Source organism: Strigops habroptila, chromosome 2 (assembly GCF_004027225.2).
Source record: "Strigops habroptila isolate Jane chromosome 2, bStrHab1.2.pri, whole genome shotgun sequence".
NCBI classification, from domain to species: Eukaryota; Metazoa; Chordata; class Aves; order Psittaciformes; family Psittacidae; genus Strigops; species Strigops habroptila.
Genome location: NC_044278.2, coordinates 100749478 through 100767410, shown reverse-complemented (window position 1 = coordinate 100767410; position 17933 = coordinate 100749478). Strand labels below are relative to the sequence as shown.

The window sequence follows — 17933 nt, the reverse complement described above, 5'->3', positions numbered from 1 at the left end:
TTTTTTTTTTCTTTACACAAATCTAGTGGCTTTTCATTGAAAAATGAGCAGCAGTATTTCCGTTGTCACCTTTTTGTGCCTTGTAGGTGAGGACATGGTTTTCACTTGTATTGAGATTGCCAGTCTGATATGGAAAATAGTTGTTCATCTAAAAGCACAGTTTACCATCTAAAAGTGATCTGTCTCAGGGCTGAAGTGTTGGTACTTAATGCTTGCACAGTCACCCAGACCTGTTCAGGGACCTGGGCTGGCTGAAAACTCTTTATGGAATTGTAGAGTTGCTGCCCAGCTGCACCAGTTCAGGTACGAAGGTTGGGCAGGCCAGTGTGGCAAAGTGAGCAGGTGTGAAAAGGCAGATAGGTCTCTCTCAGCCCAACTTGAAACAGCTGTGCCACAGTTGAACCATATCCTTAGTTACAGCTTCTGTAAAAGATGTGTTACACAATTTTTTAGAATTCTGGCTGGACTCTGATTGTTTGAAGCATAAAAAAGATGCTGTGAGCTGTGCTGCTGGAGTCCACTGCAGTGCGCTTTGGGGCAGACTGTCTTGAGTATGTTTGATAACATAAGGCTCACAAATTTTTATTTGGATGGAGCAGACTTACTGACCACAAAGGATTCTGCAAGAGACTTCATTACATGGAGTCTTGAAATTATTCTCAGTAACACATACGCAGTCATTCTGTACAGAAGAAACTTTTGCACCTTACAGTGAAGTAGCTCTGTGTTCAAAAAGGCTGCTTAATAGAGATGTGCGATCTTGCTGCTCTGAGTTCTTTAATGTTTATTTAGCAATTATAATGAAGTTATACAGTATTGGTTAGAAACTGAGCTTAAAAGGAGCATCACTTTTAAAAAAATCTGTGGTTTTATTCTAGGAGAACCTCCAATTAAAAGACAGCTACTGCTTGAGTTTAACAAAACGAATTCCCCCAGATCTTTGAAAGCTTCAAAAAGCACCCCTGATGGTAAGTTTAGTCTTCTTGTGTTCTAAGCAGTAATCTCATACTGGTTATTATCTTTAGAATTCTTCAATTTCCAATAAATTTAGGTAGAAGATTGCTTAGCTACTGCTTTTATCAGTATAGTCATGGAAATCCAGGGAAGCTGAATTGCTGAATTGAAAATCACATGATTAATGGTATGCCTTCTTGTGTAGAATCTAAATATATTACAGTATACTACTTCTGCAAGAACTCTGGTTTAATTTCCAGCTCAGTAGGAATTTATCCAGTTTCTCACAATCCTAAATCTCACAAATTCTAGTCTCAGAAGGAAGAATATATTTTATTGATCTGTAATTGCTCAGTTAAAAACCATATCTACAGGAAAATGAGAAGTTATTGGTAATTTCATCATATAATAATTTGTGAACAAGATATTTACTGATAGGTGTCTTCATTACAGATGCTTTTAATATTTTAAGCCAGTAATATGGAGGCGTATGAAAGTGAAATCAAGGTTTTAAAGTTTGAGTTGATGCTTTATATGAAGCTAGTTAGTGAGTAGGATATTTGGATAATGTGATTTTGGCTACAGGCTTTGGTTATGGGATATGCTGTGCTCTTTAAGGAACTTGTTGTTTCTAAGCACTGCGTGCTCTTACCTAGAATTCAATAGCAGGATTCATCAAATATGTAGGTTCAACCAGTATATTGGTTCCTGGGTGCTGTCCTAAATCTGTTCTAAGCATAAACCCCTTGATCTAAAGTTTTAAATGGAATTAGTGTCTGCCAGAGAATAATTTTATACCCTTCATATGTAAATATTATCCTACTGTGCAGCAGGATCTGTTTGGTGCAACAACTGAAAACAATTCTGATCTCCAGCCCAAAGGCATTGCATTGAAATGAGTTTCAATTCCAGGCAGACATGATTTAGTTATGTTGATAATTCCAAGATAAGCATGCCCTTCAATGATGGAAGGAGGATTTTGTGCAAATGGGCCCTTTTCTGTTGTAACTTTAAAAGTACAAAAAGAGAGTTGCTAGAAGAGCTGTAAATTGAATGGTAGCCTACCTGGAATTAAATAAATGATAAACATTTCCCTTTCATGAGCCTAAAAACATCTTTCAGGCTCACAAATAGTAATTGTGGAGAGTGCAGCATTGTAGTCACTTATCCTTTATATCTGTCTATAACTAAAGATGTTTTATACAAAGATTTTTTGGTAGGGGTGGGGGAAGAAAAAAGCTGTCAAGAAAGTTTCCACAGTGGATTTATGTATTTATAACATTAATATAGAAAAAATATGTGCTGTAAATATCCATGAAATGTGCCATTACAGACTTTTTTTCTAATTATCTTACAGGCATTTTCAAAGACAGAAGAAAATTTATATACCATGTTCCTTTAAAACCCGTAACTTGTCAACCCTTTGGGTGAGAAATTTGTAATATATTTTACAGTTTTTCTAATGCGGTTTCTTAAAACCTTGGAAGCCCTAGTATCCTTTTAAAAATATATGGTAATAATTTGTTACCCAACTTTATAAAACACTTATAATCTTTCTTCAAACTGAACAAGTTACCATTACACATTGGTGCAGTAGACCAGTGAGATGCTGAACAAGTTTTACGCTTGCATTTCTTTTTTCTCAGTAGATAGAAATTAAGTATTTGGTTTTTAAAATATCAAAGACTGATATCTTGTCATTTTATTGATGTAGTGTTGAATGTTGTATTACTAAATTAAGACTATAAAAATCCCAACAAAGATTTTTGTCAAGAAGCTGAAACCTGTATGTTTAAATGTTTTCATCTTTGTAGGGCTACAAAAGAACGACAGGAAGTCAGGAATCCTACCCTTACTCTACCAGATCAGGACTTTAAAGGATTCAAATCTAAACCTGCCATTTTTCAGCACTGTGCAATGAGGCAGTCTTCAAATGGTGCTTCAGGGGTTTCTACTCCATGTAAGGCCTCAACAAAAGAAAGTGAAGAATCAAGAAGATTGCACAAATCTTGCAAAAATGCTAAAACTTTTATTCCACCCTTCAAAACCAAGCTGACGTTTTCGACAGGTGAACAGTGCAGTAGCAAAGGGTGTGACTCACCAATCAGCAAAGATACGACTGAAGAGATGGAATTAAATCAGATCACAACTGAACAAAATATTGCTGAACCTCAAGATCACCAGTCTTGCCTCCAGCATGCAGCAGACACTGACCTAGAAAATGGCAATTTAGGTATTTTTTCAGATTTTGATCACTTAACTATGGAGAATACTAATCATCAGAATTGAGCCTTTGAGGGGTTTTCGTATTCCATCAGGCTTCTTTTTTAAATAAAAAGAAGCTTCTCTTTAAGCTTCTTTTTTGGGGGAGGGGAGGAAAATTAGGAAGTAATTACTTTCCTAATATTTTCTACTGCACTCCTAATAAATCATATGCAACTCTTCTCCAAAGTTAATTAAGAACATGAAAAATCTGCTTTCACCCAGTGCTTCAGGAACAAGATATCTTATGCTTCATTTGATATTTGGTTTTATAGTGTGACTGTATATCTTAATATGTACTGTAAAAAAGGGTTTGCTGGGTTTATTATTTTTTTCTTTGCAGCTTTGGTCAAGATGATGACGAATCTCCGTTGTGCCAGAGATCTGCAGGAAATGAGAATTAAAAAGAAATGTAGGCAACATATTAGCTCCCAGCCAGGCAGTCTTTATGTCATTAAAACATCTGCAAGGAACAGAATCTCTCTGAAAACTGCAGTAGAAGAGAAATCTCCTAGTTTTTATTCTGCTGAAGAGGTATATTGGTATCTTTTTACTATATGTCCCTCCTGGGATCTGTTCCTTAAGCAAAGAAAAACTCAGTAGCTTTTGAATAGATACATTCTTCAGTTTTGAGATGAATATTTACAGTAACTGTTAGACCAGTTGCTACAGTATTTAAGCAGCTTTGCATATCCACAGTCTTAAAGACTTTTCCGAATAATAAAGGTCATAAATATGTCTCTGTAGTGTTATGATCGAACAAGAGAAGCATCAAACAAGGAAAAAAATCTAGCAATGATAGTTGTTATTGACTTTTAACCCATATGAAGAGCTTTTTTTGAGATAAAGTTAAAATTTAAGCTTAGCTAAGTCTATATCAAAAGCCTTTTGCTTTTGGTACAGTGAAGGTACAAACCTCGTGAATTTTTTTAAACACTATAAAGGACATTGTGATGCTGTTCTGATAAAATAATTGCCGGGAATTCCTACATTCTCCTCAGATTACATATGAAATGACATATTTTATCTGAATTTATGACATTAGATATTAAAAACTCTCAGCTGAATTCTTACTGTTTTGTCATTATTTTGTCTTTTTCATCTAATTTTTTGCAGCTTTACACATATGGTGTTTCAAAACATTGCATACAAGTTAACAGCACAAATGCAGAATCATTCCAGTTTCTCATCAAAGACTTCTTCAGTAAGGAGTATATATTAGCTGGAAATGGGATGCGGCTTGCTGATGGAGGATGGCTAATACCTACAGATGAGGGAAAAGCTGGAAAAAAGGAGTTTTACAGGTACTGCTACTTCGGAACTTGAGACAAGTGTGCTATTTATTAATTATCCCCTAGAATAAAATTCAACACAGTGATCTTTTAAAGCCTCTGAATACTTTTAGTGTGCATTTTCAATACATATCTGCTAGTGTAAATAAAGATATTGTAGGATTGTAAATTTACTGTGTAGACTAATGTTAGAGATCTTCGCTGACCATTAAAGAAAGCATACAAAGTCAATTTAGAAAATTTCTGGGAATTCTCCAACAGTATAAACAGTCCAGAAAAATATTACTATTTTCTGTTAATTCAGCACTTTACCATTTTGTTTAATTAGCATTTATAGGTTTTGATTTCCTCCACCTCAGGTAGAAAAGGATTTATTTACCTTGGCTTCAGAGTTTCTTGCTGAGAATGAAGGTTGATTGTGGAGGTACTAAGGGCTTCTTTCGCAGGACAGGGCTGAAAACATATTTTTTAAATACAGTTTTTTAAAAGCTGACCTATGATTTGAAGGAAGCCAAGACTTCAGTAGTAAAACTCACTGATTCATTCAGGCTTTCTTTTGAGTATATTTAAAAAGCAAAAAAACTCACCCAGAGTGCACAAACAACTCTTGTTCTTGCAACTCTTCCTGCTCCAGTTTATCAATCGCTTCCTAAATTTGGTGTGCTCCATGCCATCATCTGTGTTGTTAATGAAGACATTAAACAACATTGGTCCCTGTACTGAGGTGCTCCTAGGTAGTGCCTACCTGCTGGCCTGTCAGTCACTATTATTTATGCTCAGTGGTCCAGCTAGTTTTCCACTGACCTTATCTACTTATCCAGTCCATATCTTAGCAATGTCGTGATAAAGAGACTGTAAGAAATTGTCAAAGTCCTTGTTAACATATGCAATATCCACTGCCCTCCCCTTGCCAATGGCACCAGTTACTTCATCACAGAAATCAATTGGGCTGGTGAGGCATAATTTGTTCTTAGTAAATCCATGTTGGCCATTCCCAATAACCCTCTTGTATTAATTGTTTAGAAATGGCTTCTAAGAATTCTTGCCTTCTGCTCTGGAAGTCTCAAATCTCTCTGACAGTAAAACCAAGTTTGGCTCAGAGCAGTCCTTAAAATTGGTTGTGTTTTTTTCTAAAGAGTTTAAGACAGAGCTGGTCCTCTCACAGTTGCATTTTGCACCCTGTGGCATCACATGCCCCAGCTGTTCCAAGGACAGCTATGGGATGTGTAGGCATATGCATATATGTAGTCACTCAGAGGCAGATTATGCAGAACTTGATCTAACTTGTTACTTGTCTGTTTCCTCCGCATTTGGCATGTACTTTTTGCTATTAGTGATACCGTCCCTCATTCTACATTTTCCTCCAGTGGTGACTTAATTGTTGAATGTTTTGGGGATATACCTTTGCTAGGTGGAATGTAATGCAAAGTACTTGTGGTAGGTGCATAAAAGACTGTCTGAGATGTTCATCCATGTGCAGTTATGGTGCAGGGCCTCTTGCCTACATGTCAGTCCTGGAGTTGCATGTGTTTTAGAAAGCATGCTGGTCATTCTTTTCTCATATGAAATTGATGTTTCTAGGCTGACAGCACTGCTACACAAATTAATAGGAAAGAGGAGGTTTGAGGTTGTTTTTGACTAGAAGCAGTAACTAGATGTCTGTGAACAAGGCATCCAACTCTGGATCAGTGTGTTTGCAGTCTGCTGCTTAGGCACATTGGGGGTAATCTAGATTAATTTCACACAATTTTTCTGTGAATGGGAAAGGTATTAAAGTATTTGCACAAAATAGCTCATGCCCAGGTGTGCCAAATATTGGCCTTTTTAGGCAGTCCAGCTTCTTATTCCAGAGACAGCTTGTCTTATTAGTAATTTTCAGTTGTGCTCCAGGTTCTGTGGTCAGGCCAGCAGGTACATGGCTTCCCCCACATTCATTTTTCAGAAACAGAAGAGAGAAACTACCAAAACTGCTAAATATCCTATATCCTATAGGTATGGTGGCTTTGGTGTCAGAACCTGTGCTGGGCGGCAGTGTCGGTCTGACCCTGAATAATAGGTAGCCTCTGGAGCAGTTTGTAGAGGCCGTTCTCCAAGAGGTTGCTTTCAGCTCTTGTATGTTTTCTGGATTGGTTATATGTTAAGCATATGGTTGAGAATGAATACCCACTGGTTGGCCAGGTGAATCAATCTTTTTATCTCTTGAAGTGTATTAACTGGATCTCCATCAACTAGAAAATATATGTCATAATTTAGTCATCTGTATTTAGGATCTTGAACTGAATTCTGTCTTTAACTCCTGTATTACATTGTCCTTCACAGAAGATTACAGAGTGTCTCCTAAAGTTTCAGACTGTTTTGCTGTCTTCTAATGTCGTAATAATTAATTATTGGTCATGCCTGCTCTTTGACTTTTCAGTTTTTAAATTGTTTCTTTTCCTCACCCAACTGCCATACAGTTCCTTAAAATCTTGAGGCTTTCTGAAAAGCCGGAAATTGACTTTTTGATAGGACTTAACTTGTGTTCTAATCACTCTGATGGCTCAGCTATTTGAACCTTGGTCTAATTCTTTCTCTTCCTCCTTTAATGAAATGGCCTTACTAGTGACTGAGGGAACTGAAAAAATAGATGTTTCCATCTTGGTCTCAACACAGAATGAAAGTCCATTTCCAGTGGTCACTCAGTGGAGAGAAGAAAGTTCTTCAGTAGGAGCTAAAAGTTCTTTGAAATGTGTTGTCCACATGTTCTTAAAAAAAGAAACAAAAATAAAACACCCAAACCATAACTAGAAACTATGAAGTAGAGGGGGGTGGATTGTAATGAACTCGACAAACAAGCAGGGGAAATTCCAGGGCTAAAAGGGAATAGAGCACACCTCTGTCCCTCTCTACGTGCATGAAGTGGACAGATCATGCCCCTGGAGCTACTGCAAGGGTCAAAAGTCTGCATTTCAAGAAAGCAGGCATGTATGCGCGCACATGCTGCCAAAGCATATGAGGACAAAACTGCAGTATTCAGACAATAACCAGACCAGACTATGGAATGTAACCTTTCTCTTTTCACTCTAATAAATATTCCTTTGTTAATGTAGCCTATATACATACACTGAATACAATGCCAGGGAAAAATAAGCAAGTGAAAACATAGTGTGTTTCAGATTAATTTATTAACAATTTATCTGCAGAGCTCTCTGTGACACTCCTGGTGTGGATCCCAAGCTAATAACAGAGGCCTGGGTTTACAATCACTATAGGTGGATTGTATGGAAATTGGCGGCCATGGAAGTCTCTTTTCCACATGAATTTGCTAACAGATGTTTGACGCCAGAAACAGTGCTGTTGCAGTTGAAATATAGGTACGTGTTTAGCAATGTATTTGGAGTTACAATCTGTGATACTGTGTGCTTTCCCGGTCATAATACTATAGATTAAGCACCTTTACCTTGCATTTGCTGTTTTATCAGAATGCTTATATTGTTAAACTTATACATAGCAGTATTAAAAATGTTATTTTCAAAAATCTACATAACATTTGCTTCGCTACAGCGGTACTTAATCATGTCAATTGATTAAACTATAGTTTGCTACAATTGTTTATAAGGAAAAACAATGTGAAGGATTTTGTTTGCTCTAACAAAGCATCATGAATTCTTTTTTGTAGGTATGATTTAGAAGTTGATAAAAGTAAACGATCAGCAATCAAAAAAATAACAGAAAGAGATGATGCAGCAGGTAAAACACTTGTACTGTGTATCTCTAAAATCATATCGCTAAACACCGTTGTATCTCCTAGCGGTAGCAATAAGAATGTGGAAAGTAAAAAAGCAGCAGCAATAATTGAAGTTACTGATGGCTGGTATGGGATTAGAGCTCTTCTGGATCCACCTCTCAAAGCTTTCTTACATAGAAGAAGGCTGGCTGTTGGTCAGAAGATCATAGTGCATGGAGCAGAACTTGTTGGCTCTCAGAATGGATGTACACCACTGGAAGCCCCAGATTCTCTTATGTTAAAGGTAAAACAAAGTATTAGTTCAGCTTGACAGGATCTGACCAAGAGATGTGATAGATGCTGTGTAACTGAGCCATGTTTTATAAATGGAGAAAGTTTTCTCAGGGCTTTATAAACACACAAAGTTTTCTCGAAGTTTAATAACCTGATTTGTAAGACATGACACCAGGTAGCTGATGCTATTCAATAGAATGGAAAGACAAGTTTAAAATATTAAATTCTGCCAAGTTTTGATGCATGTTTTGAAAGTTCCAGCTCTTTAATTTGGCAATATGGAAATTGGGGGAAGAATGGGGGAGAAGAAACAGATCATGAGAGGGTGGGCTTGGGCAGGGGTGTCTTGACTTGTGTGAGGATGATTACAGTGCTGAGTGAAGTTTCAGCATAAAAATTTTGCTCTTCTGATATAAAACAGTGGCTTGTCTCATAGATGCTCATTTCCTAGAGAATTTTAACTCATCAAATTTTTAGTTCCTGTTTAAAATGCGTTCTTCAATGTGAAAAGAAACCTTGAAATTAAAATGTGGTATGTTCAGGTGCAAAAATGGGATATTCTTAGTGAGGTCAGTGTGAAAATAGTCTTTCCTCTAGTTATAATAAGTTGGATATCTTTTTGACCTACTGGTGACAGTTTATTATTCAACATTTGACTTACTCAGATTTCAGCGAACAGCACTCGCTGTGCACGATGGCATGCAAAACTAGGATTTCACCCGGATCCCAGGCCTTTCCCTTTGCCTTTGTCATCGCTTTACAGTGAGGGTGGTGCAGTGGGCTGTATTGATGTAGTTGTTCAAAGAACTTACCCTATTCAGGTATGGTATTTTATTAATCTAACAGGTTCTATGAGATAAAAACCATATTAGTTAATTGCTATATTATTCCTCAAATCAGACATTATATGGAGAGCTAAAAAATTTGAGAGAAAGTGCCATTATGTGTAAAATAAAGAGGAGTGGTTCCTGCAGTGTGTGTGTGTATTCAGTATTTCAGGACTCGAGCATCCTGCTTTAAGAAGAATTTGAGTTTGTGCTCAGTATCTCTGGTTGGTTTTGCTTTCAGCTTCAAAAAGCCAGAAATAATTGAACTTCAGTTTTGTAATCTAAAAAGCACAGTGCTTTAGACAATTTCAACTCCCAAGTAGAAGTGAAACCCAATTTTTTTCTATTATTAATATGCATAGCCCTGTAAAAAGTTAGATATTTATAACCATTAGTAAGGTTACTTTTTCTTACATGTAGCCGGCTATATTGTGTAAGATCTCTTACTTAAAAATGTTACTGAAAATACAATGTGATTATGGCCTAAAATAGAATTAAGATCTTTTGAATACCACTTGATACGCAGACCTTTTCAGTATGGTCAGACTTCACTCTAACTACTTGTTTTATAACAATACCAGCTACAAAAAGAAACATTTTTAAATTAGTAATCAATCCTCTTAATGTTAACAGTTTCATCAGGATACAACTTTCAGATTTTGTTAACTTTTCTCAAATCATGTTAAACTTGGCATGTATATATAAGGGGGGGGTTATTATTTTCTTTCTGAAGTGTTGGTTGATGTAGAATGAATTCTGCAAAGGTAATAGCAGTATTTGGTTTGGATCATTACTTTATCATAAATAAATACCATTACTTTAATGGAGGAAGTTGCAGCACTTACTATGTGAACTGCCTGATAGAACTATCATTTATTTGGTACCAGAAAGGGTACTAATCTGTAACCTCGTCAATAGTAAATGGCTTCAAGGCTGGGGAGGAAAGTGGTGCTTTGTATCTCACTATATCAAGAGATTCATGTGCTGATGTTTTATTTGTTTGGGCTTTTTTAAACACTGAGACTCTTGCTCGAACATAACAAAACAATAGGAAGATGTAGCTGTGTCTCTTACCTCAAGAGTCAAGGAGTGTAGGAATCACAGTAACCCTAATTAAAGGTGTCAAACTGTGAATACTGCATTAAATGCATGGCATGCAGAGCCTGTTTAAGCAATTCACCGCCTCATAAGGATTAGTCCTTCAGTGCTTTCTCATCCTGCTCTCACTGGAGCTCACCTGATGCTGTTGCTTAGCTAATTTAATTCACAAAACCAGGAGCAACTAACTCATAGTAATAATACAAAAAATGCAACCAAACAAACCTAGCCAAAAAAAAAAAACCCGCAACAAACTGCTGTCTGTCAAATTAACAAACTGAATGTGGTCTGATGAGATCAGATATGTGCTAAAGCCAGTACAAAGGAGAAGATGGGACTGTGCAGCAAAGAGGAAGGTAAGGGACTGCTTTCAACAGCACTGACTTCTTTGTTTGGCTCACCTATTCCTTCAAATTAGGCAAGGTTGTGAACAAGGCTGCAATCCTGTGGAACCATTTCAGGCAGAAAAAGTTTAAGACTATCTGCAGAAGAACGTCATAGTTCTTTTACAGCATCTAACATAGCATGTTAAAACAGACAGTACAGTTGGTGTGGAAACACAAATTGGGTAGAGGGTAGAATGCACTTCTGGTGTATTTTTATGCACTGAGTTTGATGGTTTGTACCTTAATGTATCTGCCAGTGGGATCCAGCTATCTTCTAAATTACATCATTGATACCTATTACTATAAGCTGTGGTTGCTTCAGCTGTTGAATCATGCAGTTTTGATTACTCATTCATTCTGTCTGTATGTCTTTAAAGTGAAGATTTACCAGCCAATGCTGTGGGGTTTTGCCTTCTACCTATTGCACTGAAGGAACTTATGACCTACTGCCTGTTCATTTTTTAAAGCATTTTTACTTAACAGTGAATATTAGAAGGAAGTTAAATGAAGTTAAAATTTTTAAAAGTCCGGGTGGTTTTTTTTTGAATCTTCTTATTTCAGTGGATGGAGAAGACATCAGCTGGTTCATATGTATTTCGTAACAGCCGAGCTGAAGAAAGGGAAGCTGCCAAGCATGCAGAGGATCAACAAAAGAAACTGGAAGCTCTGTTTGCAAAAATCCAAGCAGAATATGAAAAGCATGAAGGTAAAGTTGTCATTATTTCAGAACATGTATCAAGAACACAAAAACTTTGGTGTTTACAGAAGAGTTTGAAGAATCTGGCAAAACTTCTGTGGTGATAGAGAAGCGGAGATAGGGTGTTGGGTTGGTTTGTTGTTTTTGTTTTTGTGTTGTATTGTTTTAGGTTTTTTACTTCCTACTTATCAAGACCTTTCAGTACAAAACAGTTACATACTTATTTGCTTAGGCTTGCAGCTCTCTGGGAAACTTCCTGAATGTGTTGGTAGCCAGGCCACTAAAAAATTGCTATTGAGATGATGCTCACGGAAGTGCTACGAAATTGTAGAACTGTTAATTCCATTCTCTTCAAAGACCTGATACCGTAATATTTCACCCAGAGATGGGCACTGTTAGGCTGTATCTCAGTAGACCTGAACACCCAAGACTGAGCATCTTGCCTCACAAACATTGTGAGACTGTGAAGATACTGAGGTCACTAAACACTAAACAGGACAGGAACCCTGGTGACACAGGACATGGAGAAGGCTGAGGTACTGAATGCCTTTTTCATCTCAGTCTTAACAAGCAATACCAGCCTTCAGCAATCCCAGGCCCTGGAGACCAGAGGAAAGTCTGAAACAAGAACAACATACCCTTGGTGGAAGAGGATCAAGTTAGAGAATGCTTACATAAACTGGACATATATAAGTCTGTTGGTGATGGGATGAACCCACAAGTGCTGAAGGAGCTAGCTGATGTCTTTGTGAGGCTGCTCTGATCATGGTGATTGGTAGAGGTGCCTGAAGACTGGAGGAAGGCAAATGTGTCTCCTGTCTTCAAAAAGGACAGGAAGAAGGACCCAGAAAACTAACCACAAGCCAGCCAGCCTTACCTTGATACCCGAGCAGGTGATGGAACAACTAATCCTGGAAACCATTTCCAGGCACATAAAGGACAATAACGTGATAGGGAGTAGTCAACATGGATTCACCAAGGGGAAGCCATGTTTGACCAACCTAACAACCTTCTGTGATGAAATGACTGGCTTGGGTAGATATCAGGCAAGAGCAGTGCATACTGTCTGCCTCGACTTCAGTAAGGCTTTTGGCACTGTCTTCCTTACAATCCTCATAAAGATGCTGATGAAGCATGAGCTGGATGAGCAGTTAGGTGGATTGAAGACTGGCTGAACAGTTGGACCCAGAGGGTGGTGATCAGTGGCATAAAGTCTGTTCGGAGGCCAGTAACTACCGGTGTACTCCACGGATCAATGCTGGATCCAGTCCTGTTTTAACATCTGCATTAATGATCTGGACAGTGGGGCAGAGTGTACTCTCAGCAGGTTTGTGATGATACAAAATTAGGACTGATACAATAGAGGACTGTGTTGCCATCCAGAGGGACCTCATCAGGCTGGAGAAATGGGCTGACAAGAACATTGTGAAGTTCAACAAAGGGAAGTGCAAATCTTGCACCTGGGGAGGAACAGTCCCATGCACTAATACATGCTTGAGGCCACCCACCTGGAAAGTAGCTTTCTGGAAGAAGTCCTGGGGGTCCTGGTGACAAGTTGAAGAGTGTTGCCAGAAGGCTGCTGTAAGTCCTGCAACTGGCTGCTGATTGCTGCAGCTTCATGAAGCTCACTGCTGCAACAGAAAGTGTTTGCTTCCGCTTAGGTTTGACTCGGCTAAACTGGAATGAGGAAGGAAGGGTATTAAGATTCTTGCCACACTGATTATGGATTCCAACTGCCTTGATACTCTGGTCTGTGTTTTTGGGAGGAGTGTTTGTTGGTTTTGGTTCAGTGGAGTTCTGTGGGTGGGGTGCTCCTTTTTTTGTTGTTGTTGGTTTGTATTATTGTTGTTTTTTTTCCCAGGAACAGATAGGATTCCGTCACTAACAGTAGCCTGTGCAGTGCAAATTTCACATGGTCACATCTACAACCCAGATAGCCTCTCCCTTGCCATAAATCTTTCTCATGGTGATCTGTAACACCAAGTTCTCTAACTGCTTTCTCAGCACCTGGAGTCCCTCATAAGTAACAATCCTAGATCTTGGTGTCTTTGAGGCTTTTCTGCTGTATAAGAGGAATGGGAAGTGACAGACATACAGAAAATACGGTCTACTATTGATTAAGTTTCATGGCAGGCAGCCCATCAAGTCTACCACCCTCTCCTAAGTGCAGACACTGATACTGGCTTCCCCAAAGTTTGTGTAAATATTCTGATCTATGTTGTATTCAAATGAATTAGATTTTTTTATTCTTCTGCTTGCATTTTCCTAATGTATATACACACATATATCAGTTCCTATATAGAAGTGGTTTGTATTTTTATTTTGGCAAGACCTAAGTACTGCCATGCTTCTTACATAATTATTTCTTCTTTCACTTTTAAAGTGTATTGGTTGCACTCAACATAATGGTGCTTTTTCAACAGAGAGAACTAGCAGAACACCGAGATCACGCGTAGTCACAAGACAGCAAATCCGTAATTTGCAAGATGGTGCAGAACTTTATGAAGCAATTCAGAATGCGTCTGATCCTGATTGTATGGAGGTAACTGTAGATTCTACTGGGCTAATTTGGAAGTGCTTGTGGCATAATTTACAATTTAGTACCTCCTGCTAAAATCAACCATGAAATTACTATTTATTTTTGCTGCCTTTTGAGATTTTCTATAGCATGTCTAGTGCTAAATAACATGAGATTAAAAAAAAATGAATTGAAATAGATTAATAATATCTTGGATTACAGAACAGAATGCTATTTTCTCTTGACATAAAAATCCAGGATATAGCACAATTAAAAGTTAAAGTTACTTGTATTTCTTTGTCTTCTATATATGAAAATTAAATGCATCTCCTAAGTCTGGACTTTCACATGCATATTCTTGCATGCTGCTCACTGAAGTGTTTGATTGTATTGTCATTGTTCTCCTCATTCCCTGTTCCACTTCAATCACAACTTCTAAGTGCTTATGCCTTTATTAATGAAGGTGCAGGTGATTAGTCCCTGCCACTTGTTAAAAATTAAATACATACCTTGTCTTTTACAAGTCAGGATCCTTGACTGTCATAAAGCCGTATGATCTGTGACTTTATCTGATACAATGTTAAGCATATCTGTGGTGCTACATGTAAAGGCATCTGGATCTTGAAGGCTTGGTCAGAAAGGTAACACTCCTGATGCATTTTAGTGCAGGTCACTGTATTAGCTCAAAGATAGCAGCCTACTGAGAGGTGCAGCTCTTCTTTTCTTCTGACAGACTGTTTTTCTATTATTTCTTCTTTCTTATGAAACAGAAAAGCATGCCAGTTATATTAAATATTCACTTTAGTTACGTGCTCTTAAGCAGGCTTCTCACTGTCTGTCACATACAAACCGTGTGTTATGTAATACTTCAACAACAGAGCACCAGCTGAGTACCATTCAAGACTGGTGACTCCTGTTCTGTTAACATACCTTATGTCAAGTCCTAGTAGTGTATCCATTGAACAGTAAATTGCTTGTAACAGACGAACACTTAGAGGCTATCTAAAAATCTTGACATGATTTTTTAATTAACAAAAGATACCAAATACATTTTTCTCTTGGTTATAGGGATATCTCAGTGAAGACCAACTAAAAGCTTTGAATGCTTACAGGCAGTTAATGAGTGATAGAAAGCAAACTCAGATACAGGAAGAATTCAAGAAGGCTTTAGAGTCAGCAGCACAGGAAGAAAATGGTTGTTCCAGAAGAGATGTGTCTACTGTATGGAAATTATGTGTGGTAGACTACAGAAAGCAAGAAAACCATAAAGGTTAGTGCTTGGAAAATTATAAATAAGTTTTATCTAAACATGGTAACTGGCCAACATAGGTGGATTTGAAGAGTTTACCAACAGTATTCTAGCTTGTGTGTTAATACAACACACAACAGTTTTATTTGGGTTTTGGTTTAGGGCTTTTAGGTGGGAGGGAATGTTGTGGATTTATTTTGATTAAAAGCCTTCAAATCAGTATTGCATAGCTGATACATCTTAATCTGGTATTGTCAGGGGTGATACTGAGTATCTGGCGTCCACTGCTAGATGTTTGTTCGTTGTTGAAGGAAGGCAGTCGGTACAGAATCTACCAGCTGTCAACATCACAGTCCAAAGCAAGATCAGACTTGACTAATATACAGTTAACAGCAACAAAGAAAACTCAGTATCTACAACTACCAGTAAGTGGTTTAAGTGCATAAAGATGTATCATTAAAATGTATCAGAGTCTTATAAAGTGTATTGTGTAAATACTTTAAAATGTTGTGTTTCTTCAGGTATCACAGGAGATGCTGGCACAGATTTTCTTTCCAAGGCAGGCTCTAAACTTCACCAGTTTGTCAGATCCTTCTTTTCAGCCACCATGTGCTGAGGTTGATTTAGTTGGAGTTGTCGTTTCTGTTAGCAGAACAGGTATGTTTTGGACCACATTGATGTCACCCCATTGAATAAGTAGTAAATTTTTTATTTCAAAAGTCAAAATGATCTTGGTGTTGTACCTGCATCTCAGGCCTGTGAAAACTTGCTAATATAGCTCATCACTGTGATATGCTGGCAGATAATTCTATTTTCCTAAAGAAAAACTGTCCTCACGTATTAGCTCAGGAAGAATTTAGTAAGGGAGGATCTAAGCTCAGGAGAGGTTTTTTTGTTTCTTTTTTTCCACAAATGGTGGATGTAAGTTCTCACATCTGTGTTCAGCATCTGCAGAAGTATTGTCCTGCTGGTGAGCTCTCTCTTTTGTGTACGGTGTCATGGAATGCAGGCACTGGAGCTCATGGGTAGGCACAGGTGAATACTCTTCTACACTCTTCCAAATAAAAAGGAAAAGCACCATAGGAGTATTGGTTTTTAAACACTGGAACACAGACTTTGGGTTGTTTTCTGTAATCAGTAAGGAGATAGTGTAGAATATGAATGAAGCATGAAACATCTGTTTACCATGCAAATAGGCTGTCATGTTACATTTATCAATTCTCTTTCAAGATGTGTGTGATGTTTTTGTAGTTACAAATTGTAGTAATCAGCCTTTACTTACAGATTTAAAGGTTTAATTCAGACTTTTTTTCTTGCTTTAAGGTTTCACTACTATGGTGTACTTATCTGATGAAAGCTATAATTTAGTGGCAGTAAAGATCTGGACAGATCTCAGACACTTTGCTATTGAAGATATAGTTGTCTGCTGCGCGGTCATTTCTGCAAGCAACCTTCAGTGGCAGTCGGAATTCAGATCAGAAATTCCTGTGCTGTTGGCTGGAGATCTTTCTGTATTCTCAAGCAGTCCAAAGGAAAGCTATCTTCTAGAGAAAGTTAATGGACTGAGAAGTACGATAGAGGTAAATCTTTGTATTTTTAGTTTAATTTTACTTTTAACTACTGCTGTGTTACATTCTTCACCAAAAGTCTATTAGTACTAATAAATCTTTAAACCAAGTAAGGCACATAATGTTGATTTTGAGACGGGGAATTTGATTCTCGGAGACAGAGTAGGGTGTTAATGCACTTTGCCTGCATATTCCTGACTCTACATATCACCTATTGAATGTCTTTTGATTTTGTTTTCATTTGTTGGTTGGATTTTTAATTCAGCTCAACCTACACTGTCTTTAGCATGTGCCATAGAATCTTCTCTGGCTAGCAAAAAATATTGTACCTGTCAATAGGGAATCTGTCATCGATAGTTTGGCTCTAGCCTTTTAGAAGTTGGAATTTACTGTCTTGCTCAGTGAATATATTCAGTATTGAATTGTTGATTTAATTTATTATTTCAGTTTTCTAGCTGTGCTAAATAGCATGTCCTGGTCATGTATTCCCACTTCTTCTTGAAAAAGAAGTTTAAATGCAAAAGGATTTTTTTCTTGTTAACAATAAATGGAGGGTATGATATTACCCTCCACAGAAAGTGTAGCAGTCTTAAAAGTTGTTGGTTTGATATAAACTTCTAGTGGGATTATGATGAGAAAACAAAGTCCTCAGTACCCTGTGAGCATACAGTAGTTACACAGTTTGAAAAACAACTATTCTGCATTGTAAACTGTTCTCCTTTATAGAATGTGGCCTCCTTTTGCTCTGATGCAGAAAGTAAATTAATGAATCTGCTACGAAGAAATCTCTTGCTTACACCCAGTTTAACTAAAAGATGTGGCTTGGAATGCCCCTCTCCTTCCTGCAACTCAGCTCTTTATGCAGAGGATAAAAGTTTGGTAAGCTTCTGGTAACTAATACTGTGTTTATATGGACAGTACATACAGTAACGATATAAGTAAGTTTTACAGTGATAGCTGTGGGGAATGGTCTCACTTCTCAGTCTGCTCTACACATTCTCTTCAGCGCAGTGCAAGATGATTACAAGCTTTAGCTGTGTGTGGGTTTAAGATTATGCCCCAAAAGGAATTGTGAGATTATT

At 37.7% G+C, this 17933-nt stretch overlaps 1 protein-coding gene across 1 annotated transcript in view; it reads left to right on the top strand.

Annotated features, from left to right (window-relative positions):
- The window catches only part of BRCA2 (BRCA2 DNA repair associated), a 38035-nt gene that overhangs the window by 18277 nt on the left and 1825 nt on the right, over positions 1 to 17933 (top strand). The window contains exons 12-26 of the mRNA XM_030475606.1: positions 879 to 968; positions 2312 to 2381; positions 2769 to 3187; positions 3560 to 3750; positions 4333 to 4520; positions 7691 to 7861; positions 8167 to 8518; positions 9174 to 9329; positions 11381 to 11525; positions 13940 to 14058; positions 15103 to 15304; positions 15542 to 15708; positions 15805 to 15940; positions 16607 to 16863; positions 17578 to 17730. Of these exons, the coding sequence (XP_030331466.1) occupies positions 879 to 968; positions 2312 to 2381; positions 2769 to 3187; positions 3560 to 3750; positions 4333 to 4520; positions 7691 to 7861; positions 8167 to 8518; positions 9174 to 9329; positions 11381 to 11525; positions 13940 to 14058; positions 15103 to 15304; positions 15542 to 15708; positions 15805 to 15940; positions 16607 to 16863; positions 17578 to 17730 (2816 nt within the window). The remainder of the gene's footprint in view (positions 1 to 878; positions 969 to 2311; positions 2382 to 2768; positions 3188 to 3559; positions 3751 to 4332; positions 4521 to 7690; positions 7862 to 8166; positions 8519 to 9173; positions 9330 to 11380; positions 11526 to 13939; positions 14059 to 15102; positions 15305 to 15541; positions 15709 to 15804; positions 15941 to 16606; positions 16864 to 17577; positions 17731 to 17933) is intronic.